Source organism: Mesoplodon mirus (genome assembly GCF_964341445.2).
Source record: "Mesoplodon mirus genome assembly, chromosome: 7".
NCBI lineage: Eukaryota > Metazoa > Chordata > Mammalia > Artiodactyla > Ziphiidae > Mesoplodon > Mesoplodon mirus.
The window spans coordinates 80,288,171-80,307,798 of record NC_138983.1 but is presented as its reverse complement, the minus strand read 5'-3'; the positions used below and the strand labels follow the sequence as shown (position 1 = coordinate 80,307,798).

Here is a 19,628-nt window from a genome sequence, read left to right as displayed (position 1 = left end):
TGACACAGTCTGATTCCTGAGGTTAGATCATAAAAGACATTGCAGCTTCTGCCTCACTCGCTAGGACCACTTGTCTGGAGGAGCTGGCAGCTTGACGATGCTCAAGCAACGTATGGAGAGGTGCACTTAGTGAAGAACTGAGGCCTCTTACCAAAAGCCATGGGAGTGACCCATCCTAGAGGTGGGTCCTCCAGCCGCAGACAAGCCCCTAGAGGACCACGGCCCAGCCACCACCATTACTGCCACCTCATGGACAAGCCTGAGCAAGAATCCCCCAGCTAAGCCATTCCCAACTTCCTGACGCAGAGAAACTATGAGATAATAAATGTTTACTGTTGTTTTAGGCCATTACATCCTGCAGTAATTTGTTATGCAACAATAAGTAGCAAATACAGGTTTGGGCACCAGGAGTGGTGCAAAATTTAACAAAAACCCTAAAATGTGGAGTGGTTTGGGATGGAACAGTGGCCAGAAGCTGGAGGACTTTGGCCAAGAGTCTTTGAGAAAGCGTGAATAGTCTTAGTAGAAGCCCAATGGCCTTTGAGGAGGCAGTGAGGGAAGGGTTCCAGGAAAGTGAGGAAAATGTTACTGGGGTTAAGGGATCCTTGTTAGGTGGTGGCAGAAGGTTTCCTAACACGTTGCCTGTGGTCATGAGGAAGGTAGAAAATGTTTGTGATGAGGCTAAGTGGTCAAGCTAAAGAGAGTCCCAGACAGAGTCTTGGAAGGTGCTGCCTGGTTACTTCTTGCTACTTATAGTGAAATGTGAGGGGGAGAGACAGTTAAAGGAAGGGCTGTTAAATCAGGGCAATGTTCTGGGCTTGAAAATTCCCTGCCTCTCCAGGTGGCAAATGAAATGTAAGAAACAGGTTCTGGGCAAAGATCAAATCAAGGGCACTCTCAAGAAAACACAGTCCAGAGAAGAAGCTGAGGGTGTGGTTGTAAAATCCTTTGTTAAGAATACAGATCCAGGGCAGTGTCCAAGAGAACCCTTCAGTCAAAGAACTGGGCTTCTAAGAAGCTTCTGTCCTTTGTCAGTCTTTGCAGAAGCCCATGGTGGAAGGGCTTGTGACAAAAAAGTCTGTGGGCGTGGGTTTTGCCTGATAGGATGAACCCCAATAAGAAGCACTGCCAACTCAGACTGACAGAGACCCACAAAAGTCAAAGAAGCGTCTGGACCCCCAAGCTTCTACAGGCAGGAAGCAGGCTATAAAACTATGCAGCCACATCCATGGGACACCTTTCATAGGAAAGGGAGGACGACTCAGAAGGCGGAACTCACGGACCAGGGGCAGAGCCAAGAGCCCTGGAAAGTCATTTCTGGGCAAGAGTTGGACTGAAGCCCAGTCAAGGAACTGCCGATATTTTCCCAGCTGGACTTCAGAACTGCTTTGGGCCAGGGACTCCTGTGTGTTTCCTGTTTTTCTTCTTTTGGAACAAGAGGAGTGTATGTAGCAGTGATGCTATGTCTGTCCCACCAATATGTGCTGGGTGTGTGAGGGACAGACCCTTTGTTCAGAGGTCTTCAGATTTCTGGAAGTAGTACTTGATGAGCTGAACGTAACGTACTACACCCATGAGCCCCATCTGTACCTGGACTTGATTTAGACGAGATTCTGGAATTTGAGCCGATGCTGTTACTGGGGTGAGATTTTGGGGGGCCTCGGGAGAGAGGAGGAGGAGTGTGAATCATTGAGGACCCAAGGGCAGGCTGTGGTAGCCGGCCTCCAAGATGACTGCTGATAATCCCCGCCTCCTGGTCTTCTGGCCCGGGTGTAGTCTTCTCCCACACTGGAGGGTGACGCCCTGGGTAACCAGCAGGATATTGCAACAATGACAGAGCATGACTTCTGAGGCTTAGTCACAAGAGATGTTGCCATTTCCATCTTGTCCTCCAGGATCACTTGCTCAGGAGGAGCAGCTGCCGTGTCATGAGAATGCTCGAGCCACTCTCTGGGGAGGCCCATGTGGTGAGGAACAGGGGCCTCCTGCTGACACCCATGTGAGCAGCCGTGTTCGAAGTGGATCCTCTGGCCCAGGTCAAGCCTTCAGATGACTGCAGCCTTACGAGGGACCCTGAGCCACAGCCGTCCTGCTAAGCTGCTGCCAAATTCCTGACCCCACAGAAACCGTATAGATGATAACACATGTTTGATTTTGCTTTAGGCTGCTACGTTTGGGGAGAATTCGTTATGCAATCATGATAACTAATACACATTCTGTGTTCATTTTACATGAAGGAGACAAAACATGTTGAGTTCTAGTTAATGGTATATGTGCTAAAGCATTTAGGGGGAGGACTACAGATGTGTGCTATTTATTTTGAAATGCATCCAAAAAATAAGATGGATTAATGCAGGACAAGAAGGATGGGTAGACAGAAATGTAATAAAGAGTACAGCAAAGTGTTAGCGGTAGAATTAGGAGGAGAGCTGTCTCTGTAAAATTCTTTTTGCTTTGCTGTATGTTTGAACGTTTTCACATTAAAATGCTGGGGTGGGGGCTTCCCTGGTGGCGCAGTGGTTGAGAGTCTGCCTGCCAATGCAGGGGACACGGGTTCAAACCCTGGTCTGGGAAGATCCCACATGCCACGGAGCAGCTGGACCCGTGAGCCACGACTACTGAGCCTGCGCAGCTGGAACTTGTGCTCCGCAACAAGAGAGGCCGCGATGGTTAGAGGTCCGCGCACCGCGATGAAGAGTGGCCCCTGCTCGCCGCAGCTGGAGAAAGCCCTCGCACAGAAGTGAAGACCCAACACAGCCATAAATAAAGAAATAAATAAAATTAAATAAAAAAAAATGCTGGGGGGAAATGGCTGAGTAATTTCTTAACTTGGGTGGTTGGTACATGAGCGTTCCTTAGATGATGATGATGATGATGTAAACTGCAGAGATACCTTTAATTTGCTCCTTAGTCTGTTTATTTCAGAATAATAACTATTATTTGAATGGCTGAGGGAAGTGACTAGGTGAGTGGTCCTGAGTGAGACCAGGGAAGGGTGTGGAGGCATCGAGAGACCTGGGGACTCAGAGGGGTCTGGGGCTGGGACACGGAAAACAGAGAATGGGACCTTCACACCAGTGGCCACAGAAGAAACCTGGGAATCATGCCAGGGACTAAGTCGACCCAGCTACTCTGCCAGTAAGCCTGGCAAGGCCAAGAGGATGGTGACAGACAGGAAGTCTCCTCCCCAAGTGCCATGAGGCCTTCTCGGGGGGAGGGGGGGAGAAGGAAACCCTGATGGCTGTGTGTCCCCAAAGTGACCAGGCTGTGAGTGACAGTCACTGAGATAACCAGCCTTAAATTTGACTGAAAAGCGTTATTTTAGATTAGATTGAATACATAACCTCTGGAGAAGTAATTTTCTCCATAAGCCTCAGTCTCCTCTTACCTGTAAAATGGTAATAAAATATTTAAAAACCTCCTAAGGCAAGAGGGATTTCAGTTACCAATATGTCTGTACATCTGAGTTGAAGTATATAAATTTAGATTCTGATACAGATTCATATATATTCATATATATGTACAAACACACACACACACACACACTCACCACAGAGGTACTGACGTGTGCAGATGGGCAGAGCACAGTCTTGGAGGAGTTTGTACCAAAAAGTCAACAGGGAGAATTCTGGTGATAAGGGTGACAGCTTATCTTTTACTGTTTTCTAACTTTCTGCTTATCCCAATTTTTTCACATTTGATTATGTTCTACTTCAGAACCAGAGAACATAAGCAAAAGCCAGAGAAAGACAAATATCATACCATATTGCTTATATGTGGAATCTAAAAAAAGGTACAAATGAACTTATCTACAAAACAGAGATAGAGTTACAGATGTAGAAAATAAACTTATGGTTACCGGGAATAAGTGGTGGGAGGGATAAATTGGAAGAGAGGGATTGACATACACAATACTATACATAAAAGAGATAACTAAGAAGGACCTACTGGATAGCACAGGGAACTCTCCTCAATACTCTGTAATGGTCTATATGGGAAAAGAATCTAAAAAAGAGTGGATACATGTATATGTTGAACAGATTCAGTGTGCTGCATACCTGAAACTAACACAACACTATAAATCAACTGCACCTCAATAAAAATTTTTAAAAAAAGGGGAAAGCAGAAACTGAGACCCATCCTCCTAGCAAAAGCCCCTCCCCTAAGCCGCCAAGGAAGCGCCCATGAGTACCTTGCCTGATGATGGGAACGCTGTGGGCGGCTCTGTCCACCTCGAAGGAGAACATCTTCTTGCTGGCACTCATGGGCTGCCTGTGGGAGGCTGGTGGGACCATGGGGGGCTCGGGGGACCCCTGCGACCAGCTCCTCTGCACTGGCGCTGTCCAGATGCCCGGGTAGAAGGGGGTCTGTGGTGGTGAGGGTGACTGGTTCAGTTGCTGGGTGGCCCAAGGTGGCTGTGGCCTTGGCCAAGGTGCTGGGCCCCTCACCCATGGGAAGGAGACCTGCAGGGGCAGACAAGAGGGTCAGGGGAGGTTACGAGCAGCTGGGGTGGTCTTCACCTTTCTGTCCCGGCGACATAATTGCTGCCCTAGATTTCGGCGTATAAGTCACTTCTCCCAAGAATCCCTCCCACACTCTCCCCAAATTTGGGATGGCGGTCCCCACCATGGGTCACCTTGCACACTATCACACCACCATTTATTGGGTGCAGCCTTCGTGCCAGGCACCCAGTCAAGAGATTCACATGCATTACCTCATTTAATACCCCTGATGCTCTGTGATGAGCCCGAGGCTGAGCAAGACCTAGTGACTTTCCCAGGACCACAGATTTGGCAGTGAGCGTCTGAGCTGGTACAATGCCACCTCTGAGCTCTGAGAGGCTGACAGCTTTTTGTCTACCTTGCTCAGCACCGTATCCTCAGCTCCTAGAATAAACCCTTGGCACATACACAGTAGGTCCTTAAATACTGGTTGAAAGAATGAATGAACACATCTCCGAGATTCAAGCCCAGCTCTCCAGGACACACACATCCACACTGTGTGTCTCCCTGGCACTCCCATTCCACCTGTTCCCCGAAGCCGAGAGCTCTGGGGTGGCAGGCACCCCAACTGGCTCGAAACCCAGCTGGCTCATTAGCCTGTGATCCTCAACATCTGCCACATCTGATTCTTGGCAGACGCTCCATAAATATCTATCGAGGGAACCTTTTTTCATCTGACCCGGCGGAAGATGTCTGTAGCTACTTTCATTAGAGAGCACATCAAAATCCATCTACACCGGGAGAAGCAAATGCTGAGAGGTGCTGACACCTGGCTTTGTCTTGGTTAATACTGTTGTGGCCGTCCCTCCCCGAGCCTAGTGGTTAAACCGTGACATCGTGAATGCTACCATTTACTGTAATTACTCACCGATTTCTCGCGATAGCCCTGAAGGGGAGGAGCTCTCCTTATTCCTAGCTTACAAATGAGGCTTGGAGAGGTTAAGGACTTCACCAAGCTCAGGTGGTGGTGGAGAGGGTGGTGGGACTGGGGTTCTGGAAAGCTCTTTCCCTCTCTGTCTCTCTCTCCCTTCTCTGCCCCGCCCCCAGTCTCTTGGCAGAAAAAAACACACTTTTCAAGGAAGAAGCTAAGTTCAAAGGTTTGCCGCCTGTGGCGGTCACGTTTCTCTTTCTGCAGACTGCAGACACATAATGAGAAACAGGACAGAATGCTTCCGAAATAGGAGCACTGGCAGACAGAACTTCCTATAGCTCCAGCTGGATTGTATTCAAGAGGAAGGTTCTCCACTCACTCAGGTTCCCAAACCAGTCTTTTAGCTACAGTCTTTCCCAGCCAAGTCAAGAATCCGGTGAATTCCCCTGAAGACTTTTTTGGAGTCAGGGAGAACACTGTTCGGGAAAATCAAACTCCAATTGCCTGGTGACACCTGGCCCAGCATTTATGATGACACTGGCCCCGTTGAAACCTGTTTCAGGAACGGACTTGGCAGTGTTCCAGAACTCTGTTACCTTATGTGAAGATTCGAATTTCTCTCCACTGTGGGCACCTCGGTCTCCACCTAAGCTTTCTTCCTTTCTCTCCTTTCAGAAGCTGAGGTGTCCTGCTCCTGCCTTGCACTCACTTCTCCATCCATCCGATCCCTTCCCGTCCTCTCCTCTGGGGCTGTCTTGCCTCAATCATTCCTACAACCTTTCCTCATCGATTTAATAAAGATTTATCGAATGAAAGGGCTGAAGGTGGGAAGGGGGAAATTTGAATATGTTTTACCCCCGCCTGATAGAAAACAAATCGAGAGACCACGGGTAGTGTGGAGGAATTCCCTTTTGTGCTGGGATGCTCAGGTAGATGTGCCTCACTGCCCACTAACTGCCAGGGTGCTGAAGGGAGTGCTCATATCTCATGCCTCAAGTGATCCACTGCCGTAGTGGACAGGCCGCAACCCACCTGGCTCTTCTGGAAATTCCAGGAATCTCCCTCCCAATCTGTCGGCCCATTGCTGTGGGTGGGGCTAAGCAATCAACCAATCACACTCCCTGGACATACTGATTGGTTCAGTGGTGGGGCAAGTGATCCAATCAGAGCCAAGGAGAACCAAGAAGACTTGGCTGGACACCAGGATCTGGAGTGACCTGGTGGGACTTCACAATGCAGCCAGCATGAGGGAGTGGAGCCCAGACATGGAGAGAGGGAAGCTGTTTATTTATTTTTCAGATTGTGGTAAATAACCTGCAACATAAAATTTATCATCTTAGCCATTTTAAAGTATACAGTTCAGTGGTGTTAAGTATAGTCACATTTCTGTGAGATGGATCTCCAGAACTTTTTCGTCTTGCAAAACGTAAACTCTATTAACCATTAGACAACAACTCCCCATTCCCTCCGCCACCCAGCCCGTGGTGACCAACATTCTGTCTCTATGAATTGGACTACTCTAAGTACCAAGTACCTCAAATAAGTGAAATCACATGGTACCTGTCTTTTTGTGACTGGCGTATTTCACTTAGCATAATGCCCTCAAGGTTCATCCATGTTGTAACATGTCAGAATTTCCTTCTTTTATTTTATTATTTTTTTGTGTGTGTGGTAGGCGGGCCTCTCACTGCTGTGGCCTCTCTTGTTGTGGAGCACAGGCTCCGGACGCGCAGGCTCAGCGGCCATGGCTCACGGGCCCGGCCGCTCCGCGGCATGCGGGATCCTCCCGGACTGGGGCATGAACCCGTGTCCCCTGCATCGGCAGGCGGACTCTCAACCACTGCGCCACCAGGGAAGCCCTTCCTTCATTTTTAAGGCTAAATAATATTCCACCATACAGTTTAGAGTGTATTTTGTTTATCCATTAAGCGTCATGGGCACTTGGGTGGTTTCTACCTCATGGCTATTATAACTATGCTGCTGTGAACATGGTGGGGAAAATAAGGAAGCTGGTTTTGAGCACTGGCTGGGGTGCTACCCTGAAGTGCTCCATCCCTGAGGCTGGCTAGAGCTGGTTTCTGTTGCTTGCAGCACACAGAGCCTGAACGATAGGGCCCCTAGTGGGAAGGAGCCAAAGATGTATAAACGCAGCAGAGACTCCCAGCTTTTCGGGTTTAAAAATTTTAAAATAATGGTTTTTTTTTTTTTTTTTCTCTGAAGCATGTTGGTTGAGGGTAGCTTTAGTTGGATGGTTAAAGTTGGTTTTCTCTAGTTTCCCGGCTTGCTTTATCAAAGGGAAGGTCAAGGTTTTCTCAGAAATTGCTGCTGGCAACTACAACGATACAGGCAGGGAGAAAAGCAAACATAAGAAGAAGACTCACATTAAAAGCTAGCTCTGGGCTGTACAGGAAGCATGGGGTCAAGGTCAGTTATCAACAAGCTTGTTTTTATTATTTATTTATTTTAGATTTAATTCTATTTATTTTTGTCTGTGTTGGGTTTTCGTTGCTACGTGCAGGCTTTCTTTAGTTGCGGCGAGCGGGGGGTTACTCTTGTTGTGGTGCGCAGGCTTCTCCTTGTGGTGGCTTCTCTTGTTTTGGAGTGTGGGCTCTAGGCGCATGGGCTGCAGTAGCTGGGGCACATGGGCTCAGCAGTTGTGGCACGTGGGCTCTAGAGCGCAGGCTCAGTAGTTGTGGCGCATGGGCTTAGTTCCTCCACGACATATGGGATCTTCCCAGACCAGGGCTCGAACCTGTGTCCCCTGCACTGGCAGGTGGATTCTTATCCACTGTGTCACCAGGGAAGTCTTCAAGTCTGTTTTTAGAAACTTTAGTTTAAAAATACACGCTAATGCCTTTTCTCTTTCTTTGTGTCTGTTCTCTGACCATATGGTATGTTGCCATGGTTGGGTTTTTTGTTTTGTTTTTGAGGTAGCATATGTGATACTCCTGATTTCTTTTCCATACTACCTTTAAAATAGCAGGTTGGGGCTTCCCTGGTGGTGCAGTGGTTGAGAGTCCACCTGCCGATGTAGGGAACACGGGTTCGTGCCCCAGTCCGGGAAGATCCCACATGCCACAGAGCGGCTAGGCCCGTGAGACATGGCCGCTGAACCTGCGCGTCTGGAGCCTGTGCTCCGCAACGGGAGAGGCCACAACAGTGAGAGGCCCGTGTACCGAAAAAAAAAAAAAAGCAGGTTGTCAACCACCTGGATTAACCATGACCACATCCACGGCTGAATTTATATTAGCTTTAATAAACACAGGTCCATGATTTACTCAAGAAAACACTATTCATTTTTTTTCAAATTATCTACTTGTTCTTTGTGTTATTTCCCCAATATCTGCTTCTAACCCTGTAAAGAGTATAAGTTGAACGGGAGACCCTAAAAAACATTCGAAGTAGTTTGCACATCGAGTGCCTACAGTACACATGAATTCTGCCAGGAAGCCCTGGAGCCTGCAGAGAAGGTGGAAACTTAGACCTTGCCCTTGGAGAGCTTGTTATGCGCTCTGCCATTTGTAAGTAATTGTGGACAATACAACGACTATGAGCCACTGTGTAGAGAAGCCTCAGATGTGCCACAGACTGTGCTGGGCACTTAATGCATGTGGTCTCAGCTGATCTCCAGAATAATCTTGCAGGAGGCATTTTACCCCTCATTGTGTGGATTAAGAAACTGAAGCTCAGAGAGGTTAAATGACTTGCCCAACGTCTCACGGCCAGGAAGTGGTGACACAATTTGACTCCAATACCTGTGCTCCTAGGACTTCTAGGTTACTCGAAGTCATGATTTATTACCTGCTTTCCATACTCACAAACGGATCTTAGACGATTGGTTAGTGAATGATAGGATATTTTCCAAGTTAAAAAAAGGAAATGAACATTAGATGGTGTGAAAAAACACAAGACATCACATGGGCTACTTAGAAATGGGATTTTCTAGGAACACTGACAACTGTCTTATGGAAGTGTTATTCTTTCTGGTACATGCCACGCCCTGGAAGCAGCTCAGAGGACCCCAGCCTCCATCCGGGAAGACCTGTGGTATGTTCACTGCTGTACCAGAGGAGTGCTGGGGCCAGCTGGTACCCGCCCACGAGAACTGATTGTTAAATGTCCAGGAATTTTGCCAACTGGTTGATAAACACAGCCATTAATAAGAATTAACTTACATAAATTTACAATTAAATTATATCAGAAACAATTGGTATACAAACTTAAAAGTCACCCCTTCCTAATTATTTTACTCTATTTTATTATTACCTATGCTCTTGAGGTTATTTCACTCTACTATATGTTTCTGTCGGAAATGTTACATAGTAATGTGTTACCACACCTCTCTTTCCTTCTCTGTATTCAGGGATGTGTCATTGGGAGCTGGAAATTGACCGTGGAGTGCGTATTACACCATAGAAATCAGGAAATGTTATAAATGAGGGCTTGGTTTTTAAAAAGTTTTATAAATAGGTTTAATAATGGTGGTTCAGGTAGAGCTTGATTTTGTTTGTTTGTTTGTTTTGTTGATTGCCTAGACTTAAGACGGTAATGGAGAAAATGTTAACAATGCAGATTATACAAAAGCATGTTGTGTCTTAGCCGTTATGTTATGAATAGAGCAAAAAATTGGGGAAACGTTCTTCCAGTATTTAAAAATTATTATCTGATGCAGCAACAAAGTCACTCATGTCACTGATGAACATGTGAAGTTCTAACGTCTTTCTTTTTTCACTTGTGTTATTCATAAATCCAAAATATCCAAAAATACCCACGAGTGCTCAGGTTGGGAACTCTCTCATTCGTCAACTGCAATGAGAAATTGGCTATGGATACAAGAGTTCGGCTAAAGTCAATGAAAGCATTCTGTGAGACTCAGCTGGCTATATAGAATTTACAAGAAAGAGTACTGCATTTCTTGTTACATGGAAAGACTGTGCTACACATTCTTTATATCAGTAAACCTTATGCTATGCACCCATGTACTTTACTTTTTCCAGAGAGCTGGTCATTAAATATTTACCAGCCAATTGCTGGCTGTGCTGGCACCCAGCAGAGTGCCTGCTACTCATGGTAGGTGTTCGCTGACTGACCTGAACAGTTGGCAAATGGAGTGTAAATAAAAAGCACTTTGATTCTGGGGCTGGGATGGGGAAAACACATGCTAAGCCTGGTGCATCTTGTAACAGCAGAGAGTAAGCAAGTGCCCAAAACGAAAAGGTGGGGAGATGCTCAAGGACACAGCAAGCAATCTGAAAGAGCTCCCAGTGGCCAAGGCTGGAAGAATTTGAGCGAAGAAATATTTAATGAGTATTGGATTATAATTCAAAGTGTAAAATCAGTATACATGGATCCATACTGACATAGATACATTAGTGAGTAAATACATAAAGGAGGGAGAAGAGACCAGCTTCCTTACAGAAGAATTTAACATACATAGATGTGGAGCTTAATTCCCACAGTCTGGAAGGGCCTGGGGGGTAGGGGTGATGGTGGCGAACAAGCACACTGACCGCAGCATGGAGGAGCCATGGACCTGGAAAGACAGAATGGAGACTAGAAAACATGGCCAGTAGATCTCAGAAGCCAGGAGAGGGGGCTACTTGGTGCCAGGACAAATGGCCTTTATCTCAACAGCTACCGGGGTGTCACCGTAACTCAGAGACGGGTAATAATTCTATGTCCCCAAGAAAAGGGTAAGTGAACTACAGGGCTTCAGTGTGAGAAATCAGGGTTATACATTTAGAACACAGAACCGCCAAGTTATACATTATTTTTAGGTTTTGGAACTTAAAAGAATTAAGTCCCTTTGAGCTGTTCAGAAAAGCCATTCGTTTGGGTTTTTCCCAGCTGTGTTAAAGGAGATCTGGCCCATCTAATTTTCCCATTTTCTTGTAAATCTTCAATCTTACGGTTTTTCCTTTCCTTTTAAGTTCTAATCAGCTTCCTGGTCAGTCCATAAAATGGGAAATAGAATCTAATGAGAAAACAGCCGGATTTTTGCAAATAGCTTTTGCTACCCCTAGACTTGGCCTGCTTCAATTCGGTCTTGCCAGATAGAGAGACAGAATGAATGAATGAATGAATGATCATCAACTAAGTTCAGAGAAGGAGCAACGTGGTTCTGATTTGGTAACAAAGGGTGTGGTCTGCCAGAGGAAGCAGGACGCGGCCTGGTTCCTGACCGAGTCTGGGTTCTGTCTCAGCAGGATGCTAAGGGTTCAGCCCGCGCTCCCGTCTCCACCTCCCCCGATGTCATCTGCATCGCCTGTAGACATCTGGTGACAACACAGCCTCAGGGGTCCTTTTGTGTGAGTTTCTGCTGCAGAGGCCGAGCCTGAGGCTGTCTGCTGCCCCGTGCCCTCCACTTCACTGGTCTCGGGAAATCGCCTTTGATATAAAACACCCAGCCTCAGGAGTTCTCATCACATAAGTAAGTCCCCACGGGACCTGTAAGAGCACAGGGTAGAGGAAATCCTACGAGGTCAGGTAGGAGATGACAAAGCTTGACCAGAAAGAGGCTTTGTTCTGAAGGGCACCATACTCTCTGGTCATTCACTCAGTTGCCGGCTTCTCAACCCCCAGTACAGTAAAGCCACATCCTCCTCAACAACGGGCCCTATTCAGAGGTCCCAGGAACGTGGAAACGCCACCCTTCTTGGGGATGGACAACTAAGGCCCCGACTCTGAGCTTCTCATCACACCAGTTCACCACAGGAGAGAAATGAGCAACTCTGCTTCCTTGGAGACTGGCCTGGGACTTTTCCAATGGAAAAGTGGATTATTCATCATTTTCCTCCCCCCAGATCCCTAGTGGCAAATCCCGTTAGGAAGGCTCCACTTAGGCAATAGGAATGCTTCCTAATGTCATGGACATCTTCTTTGTTTTTGCCTCCCCTGCATCCATTTCTTCCATCTTCTGGATGGGCACCTTAATTTTTTTGCAGGGAAGACACCCTTTCCCTGACAATCCTGAGTCCATAGAACTCTCACCCTTCCACCCCAGGGGTGAGACCATAACCCAGGCCTGGCCAATCAGAGCATTCCTGGCCCCTGGCCTCAGTGATTGGTTCAGGGGAAGCCACGTGATCCAAGCCACTGTCAATGAAGATGCTGGCTCTATCCCTGGAACTGCTACTTCGTAGGGTGCTGGGGCTGCTGGTGGCCACTTTCCTACAGGTGAGGCAAGAGTCTGTCTGAGATTGGGAAGCTAACAGGGAAGAAAGAGTCAGATTCCTGACCATGATTTGGGCGCCTGGATCCAGCTGGGCCTAAGCTGCAGCTTTTGCCCTTTTCAGTTCCATGAGCTTTTTTTTTTTTTTTTTTTTTTTTTGCCTAGGCTAGTTTTAGTTGGTTTCCTGATACCTGCAAACAATCAAATTTCCTGGACAGTATGCTTATTGAGACTTTAGCATAAGCATCACTATGTACTCAGAGTGAAAGTTGTTTTAAAAGTTATGACACGCTCAAATAAAACCCACCAGACTGTCATCATGCACCAAATTTACCTTTCAACTTATAAAAGTAAAGCAGCATCTCCAGAGAAGAATGATTTAAGACCAAGGAACCAATCATAAGACAAGTAGTAAAACGCTGCTTAGAGAAACTTTGATAGATAAATAGTTCTCTAGCTACAGCAGGCTTCAGACTACAAACCCCAAATTTCTGCTTCAAAAGTGACTCAGGGAAGACATTCCATAGTTTCATTTATTTCGTTTTTTGGCCTCGCCGTGCACTTGTGGGATCTTAGTTACCTGACCGGGAATTGAACCCAGGCCCTCAGCAGTGAGAGCACTGAGAGCACTGAGTCCTAACCACTGGACCACCAGGGAATTCCCAACAGTCCACAGTTTTAAAAGAAAACTTTCCAGTTGAAGAAACAGGTAAAATTTATAATATGCATCTGTTGTATATATAATATGTTAATGTCTAGTATATTTATCAGATCCATGTCAATGTAATTATATTATTACTATATTTGCAAATGCATATATATGTGTATGTATATTTAGAACCACATATTTCCAGCTCTTTTTTAAAGAGGTATTGAAAAGACTGTTCAAAATTTAGTTTTCCAGCTTGTCTGTTTTTTCTTATTCCTCAGTAAACTTAAGCAATTAACCAGCACATTTCCTGGCACACAGTAAGGCTCAATCTGAGTGAGTTCTTTCTCCCCAGCTCCCCCCTCTATTTTAAGTTCTTCTTTTAGAAACCAAGTCAAATGAAAGAGGCAGGACTGCATAGTGTTACAGGCAGAGGCTGGTCAACGTTTTCTGTAGAGCCAGACAGTAAGCATTTCCAGCCCTGTGGGCCATAGGATCTGCCCAGCTTACTCTGCCCTTGTAGCCGACAACACAGGCAATACTGAAATGAATGGGATGGCTGTGTTCCCAGGAAACTTTACAGAAACAGGCGATGGCCCGCACTTGGCCCTGGGCCATAACGTGCCGACCTCGGGTTAAGACCTTGGGATCCGGCGTCACACAGACTCTGGTCCGGCTCCCGGCTCTGCTCCGTCTCTGGGACCCTGACGAGTGTGTCATTTCTGTGCCTTGTCTGTAAGACACAGGGATACCAACAGCCATTTCTTAGTCTGTGAGAAGTGGGTGAGATAGTGCACGTGAAATGCTGGGAACACTTCCTGGTCCATAATAAATGAGCATAAAACGTTAGCCACCAGGTGTGATCACCATCGTCAAAAAAGGAGAAGAAAGGGCGCAACTGAATTTGTCCAGGAACGGCAGCAATATCCCTGGTAAAGAGTTAGTGGGTGGACTTCCCTGGGGGCGCAGTGGTTAAGAATCCGCCTGCCAATGCAGGGGACAGGGATTCGAGCCCTGGTCCAGGAAGATCCCACATGCCGCGGAACAACTAAGCCCATGGGCCACAACTACTGAGCCTGTGCTCTAGAGCCCGCGAGCCACAACTACTGAGCCCGCGTGCCACAACTACTGAAGCCCACGCACCTAGAGCCGATGCTCCGCAACAAGAGAAGCCACCGCAAAGAGAAACTCGCGCACTGCAAAGAAGGGTAGCCCCCGCTCGCCGCAACTAGAGAAAGCCCGCGCGCATCAACGAAGACCCAACGCAGCCAAAAATAAATAAATAAAATAAATAAAATAATTAAAGAAAAAAAGTTAGTGGAGCCAGGGACTTCCCTGGCCGTCCAGTGGTTAAGACTCCACGCTTCCAATGCAGGGGGTGCAGGTTTGATCCCCGGTTGAGGAACTAAGATCCTGCATTGGTGTAGCCAAAAAAAAAGTTAGTGGAGCCAAACAAGCAAGGAAGCCAGATAACTGAAAATGCAGTTTCTCCTATTATCAGTGGCTTTCGTTTTTACCCACATAATGAATCATCCCCTGTCAGCGTGTGAAATTGCAGGTTGGACTGGGAATTGCAAGACCTTCATTAACCGCTGGGCAGTGAAGGACCTGCCTGGGCTCTCACGGCCCCACGATGCTTCGTGCTATTAGGAAAAGGCTCCAAGGGACTCAGGAGAGCCGGCTTTTAATCCTGCCTCTGGATCTATATGATTGATGCCTAACCTTGGGGAAGTCACTGAAACTCTCTGAGCCTCAGTTTATGCCATGATAGGGGTGGTCCCAGGGACCTCTATGAAAACAACTGAAGGGGGAAAGGGGACCTGGGATTAATGAGTAGCTCCTTGGCAGAAATTGGAAATTGAAGCTCAGAAAGGTAAAGCCAGTTGCAGCTGGCATTTCAACTTGGGTCCATCCAACTCCAAAGCCCTTGCTTTCTCGATTGTGTTCTGCAGAGCTTCCCCATTAAAGCAGCAAGGAATATTGGCCGACAGAGGGCGCTCTTCTCGCAAGACAGGACGTCATGACATTGCAGGGACAGAAGACAGTATCCAGGAGCCACGTGGGAGAGTCTGGCTGGACTGGGAACAGGGCAGAGCAGGCTACAGGGAAGGCCAGACACAGGCAGTCATGGGGATGGGGGCTGCCGACAAGGAGCTGTCAACCCCCTCATGGAACAACTCGGCACGTCATTTGTGGCGCCTGGCTTCCTTTTTCATTCTGGCCATTTCCATCCGTTTTGCCGTATTTCAGAACAGAGAAAGACATGATGGATACATACGGGTGACGTGGGTTTCCTTACTCAGCTGCCTTGTAAGAACGGCGCCACTGTGACTAGCACAGCTTGTTTCCACACCTCCTTTCCCAGAGCTCAGAAAGCACGAGTAAAGGCAACAACCAACAAAACCCACAACACGGCAGCACACCTGACTCTGGGACTTCAATTTCCCACGCCTGGTGCCAAGACTCTATGGGATTAATCAACGGTTGCTTCAGGGTATTGCAGATGGCCCTGCGGGTTTTGTCCTGCACAGTTTCAGTGGGCGCCATCCACATGGACTACATTGTGAATGGTGACCCTGGAGTTGTGCAATATGGCAGCCCTAGGTTATACTTTGATGAGAGAGGTATAATTTACAAAGTATGGTCCTGGGGGCTTCCCTGGTGGCGCAGTGGTTGAGAGTCCACCTGCCGAGCAGGGGACACGGGTTTGGGCCCCGGTCCGGGAAGATCCCACATGCCGCAGAGCGGCTGGGCCTGTGAGCCATGGCCGATGAGCCTGCACGTCCGGAGCCTGTGCTCTGCAACGGGAGAAGCCACAACAGTGAGACGCCCGCGACCACAAAAAAAAAAAAAAAGGATGGTCCTGGACACAACCTGGCTGCCAATGCACTTTGTCAAACAAGAGTTTTTCTTTATATTTTTCCATCTTGTATGTTATTCTATGGGTAATTTATCTGCAAATATATTTATCTGCAAGTGGGGGCAGGTCTTGGGAGGTTTCCCTGTCCAAAAGGACACTTACAAAGGAGGCATCTTGGCTGCTCCATGCTGGTTTGCTTGACTCTAAAGCTGAGGGTTATCATGTGCTTATTAGGTGCCAGATGCTGGACTAAGCAATTTACGCACTTTGCCCACTTAATACCACAGTCACTCAAGGTGGTAGGAACTATTGTTACAGGAGTGGGGACCGAGGCCCTGAGAGGTAGATGATTTGTGCACGTCCAGTATAAAAGCCGGTCAAGAGCAGGGCTGTGACGGCGCTGGAGTCAGCCTGACCTCAGGGCACGTGCTCTAACCACTGTGACATCTGCAAACACATCTGGATTCCTAAGCGCCCCACACCTCACCCCCCTCCCCCAGTAAAATGCTGTCACACCCTCCTCTATTGGTTAGGGTCACCACAAAACCTGAACTAAATGCTTTCATTTGGGAACTCTTTGTCGGGAGAAGAACAGTTCTCATCATACTTAATCTGTATGATATCAGGGCAGTCCTCCGTGGAAACTCCATCCAAGGAGGAAACACAGCGCCCTCACCAGGGACCCCAAAATCAATTGGAAACAAGAATATGCCGGAAGCAAGACGGCCACGAATTTTTTAGAAAAACTGGGCTTCAAAATATTTGATGAGAGATGCTCTTCAATACCTCTCCCTTTTCCCCTCTTCCTTTCTCTTCTTTTAAATAGCCAGCAGGTTGGGGTCATCAGGAAGTGGAATTTGTAGGAAGGTGTCAGTCAGTCCACAGGCTACCCTCACACGGACGCTGCAAAGGACCCCTCCATGAATATGAGCATCATGGATGGAAGCTTCTCAAGCTGGGGACGCCCCGGCAGAGAGCACTTTTGAGAAGATGGGGCTGTGGAGAGTCCTGCAAAGTGCCCTGGGCACAGGCCAGGGGAACACTTGTGCAGCTGCCTGCAGTCAACCAAGGAATGAAGCAAGGTGCAAGTGCGTGTAGGAATAAGAATTGAAAAAATCCGTGCATATTCGAGTGACCGTGAGAGTATGCTTTCCTCGGTGTGAAAACCAGTCAAGGCTACTGCTCCAGCTAGCATCAGACTAAATGGTTTTCTCCCCTCCTTTTTCCGCAAGTGGGGATAGTGTTTAATTTGCACTGACAAGCTGTGTGGCCCTGGGGAAATTACTTAACCTCTCTGAGTTTCGGATTCCTTGTCTGTCAAATGATCATGGGAGAACCCATCTCATAGGTTGCTATGAGCGTGAAATAAGGGAGAGCAGGTGAATTGCTTAGCACAGTGCTGTTCACGTCAGTGATTCCTCCTGCTGCTCTCCTGGTTTCTCTTCTTACAAAGCATCTTCTTCCGTCTTATCTACTCAAGGTTAGAGGTCGTCATCACTGTTTCCCACAATTATATAAGAAGCACCTTGTAAAATAAAGTCCCCATTCCATAGTTGTACACCCGTGTGCATAACAAACTTACTCAAAATGGCCAAAAGGTGGAAGCAACCCAAGTGGCCATGGATGGATGAACAGGTAAACAAAATGTGGTGAATCCATACAATGAAATATTCAACTGGAATGAACCATGAGGATATCCTACTAAGTGAAATAAGATGGTCACAAAAGGACAAACAATGTAAGATACCATTTATATGAGGAACCTAGAATAGTCCAATCCACAGACACAGAAAGCATGGTGGGAGGGGAGGAAGGAAGCAGGGGGTTTGATGTGATGGGCATAGAGTTTCAGTTTGGGAAGATGAACAAAGTTCTGAAGATGGATGGGGGTGATGGCTGCACAACAGTGTGAATAGATTTAATGCCACTGTGAACTGTACACTGAAACATGGTTAAGATGGTAAATTTTATGTGTATTTTACCATAATTTTGAAAATTAAAAGTTAAAAACAAACCCCAAAATGAAATACCTCCAAGGTTTCTCCGAGGTTTGGGGTGATAGAAATGGAGGAAAATGTTCTGAGAGCAGGTTGTGGTGATGGCTGCACAACTCCATCAATATATTCAAATTGATTGAATTGGACACTTAAAATGGGTGACGTTTCTGTTATGTAAATTGTACTTCAGTGAAGCTGTTAAGAGCAAGCAAGCAAACAAACACATGCTGTGATCCGGAGGAAACTTTGGAGGATGAAGGAGCTGTTCACTGTCTTGATTGTGGCTATGGTTTCACAGGTGTACCCATATGTCAAAGCCCATCCACTTACAGACTTTAAACATGTGCTGTTTATTGCATGTCAATTATATCTTAATAAAGCTGTGTTTTAAAAAGGCAGAAGAGTATTCCATATATAACAAACTCCTTATAATATATTAAACTCCTTAGAATATATTAAACAATATAATTTATTAAACAGTGCCCCCTTTGGATGGAAATTTAGGTTTCAAATTTTATGCCCCTATAAATAATATTTCAATAAATATCTTTGTAGGAAAAAAGAAGAAAAAAATGCAGATATTGTTTGCTGCTCCCCCTCTTCTTCTCCCCATGGGCAAGCCACAAAGTCAGAATTTCCCAGGGAGGGGGCCTGGGAACCTGTAATTTTACTGAACATTCCTGAAAAATTCTTGGAATCAGACATGCTGGGGCACATTGAATCAAACTTCATGAACTTGGATTTTCAGGCTTGGGAGTGTGAAATCCCCTTTTCTTTGATCCCTAAAAAATTCTGTAAGTGTTCCATACAAATGATTCTAAATTCCCAGGCCCTACTCCCAGGGAGGATGTGTATGGTTGCCAGATTTCGCATAAATAAAGAAATGAATAAATCAATATATAATAAACTATAGGGTGTCCGTTAAATCTGAATTTCAGATAAACACCAAATAATTTTTTTAGCATATGTGGTTCCTTGCAATAGTTGGGCCACACCTGTACATAACAATGATTCGTTGCTTCTCTGAAATTCAGATTTAACTGGGTGTCCTGTATTTCATCTGGGAATCCTAAGTATGAGTCCTCAGGCCTGGGGTGAAGCCCAGATCTGCACTGTGGGTCTGCTCCCCACGTGCTTCTGACGAGGGGGATCCTTAGAACCCATGTTGAGAACCCCTGATCAGGTCAACACCTTCTGGGTCAGGAGCCCCTCCTCAGGGCGGCCAGTGGATCCCAGTGCATCCCACAAGTGAGCACACTTTAATGTTGGTCCAAGGAGGAAAAGGGGGCTGAGAAGCAGCAGGAGAAAACTGTCCCAGGTTTTCAAAGCCAAACGTGGTGGATGCGGTGTCACGGGCCCTGCAGCCTGAGGGACGGCGCTCATCTTCTCTGAGTGAGTATTTAAGGCTGCCTAGTGGACCCACACCCCAGGATTCTGTCTAGATTCTCTAAACTTTATTTATTTATACCCAGCCTCGTCCCAAAAAGGACTTTAAGCCTCGGAGGTCTCAGTCCATGCAGGTTTCTTGGTGCTGGGGAGTGAGGTTAACACGCCATCTCTCTGGGACACACACGACAG

General features: G+C 46.8%; 1 protein-coding gene and 1 pseudogene across 2 annotated transcripts in view; both read right to left on the bottom strand.

Annotated features, from left to right (window-relative positions):
• Positions 1-19,628, bottom strand: part of LOC309808828 (centrosomal protein of 78 kDa-like) — a 1,511,271-nt pseudogene that overhangs the window by 443,410 nt on the left and 1,048,233 nt on the right. The window lies entirely within an intron of this gene.
• The window catches only part of LOC309807999 (uncharacterized protein), a gene marked incomplete at both ends in the record, with an annotated part of 169,721 nt that overhangs the window by 129,335 nt on the left and 20,758 nt on the right, over positions 1-19,628 (bottom strand). Inside the window, one exon of the mRNA XM_082628010.1 lies at positions 4,233-4,463. Within this exon, the coding sequence (XP_082484136.1) occupies positions 4,233-4,463 (231 nt within the window). The remainder of the gene's footprint in view (positions 1-4,232; positions 4,464-19,628) is intronic.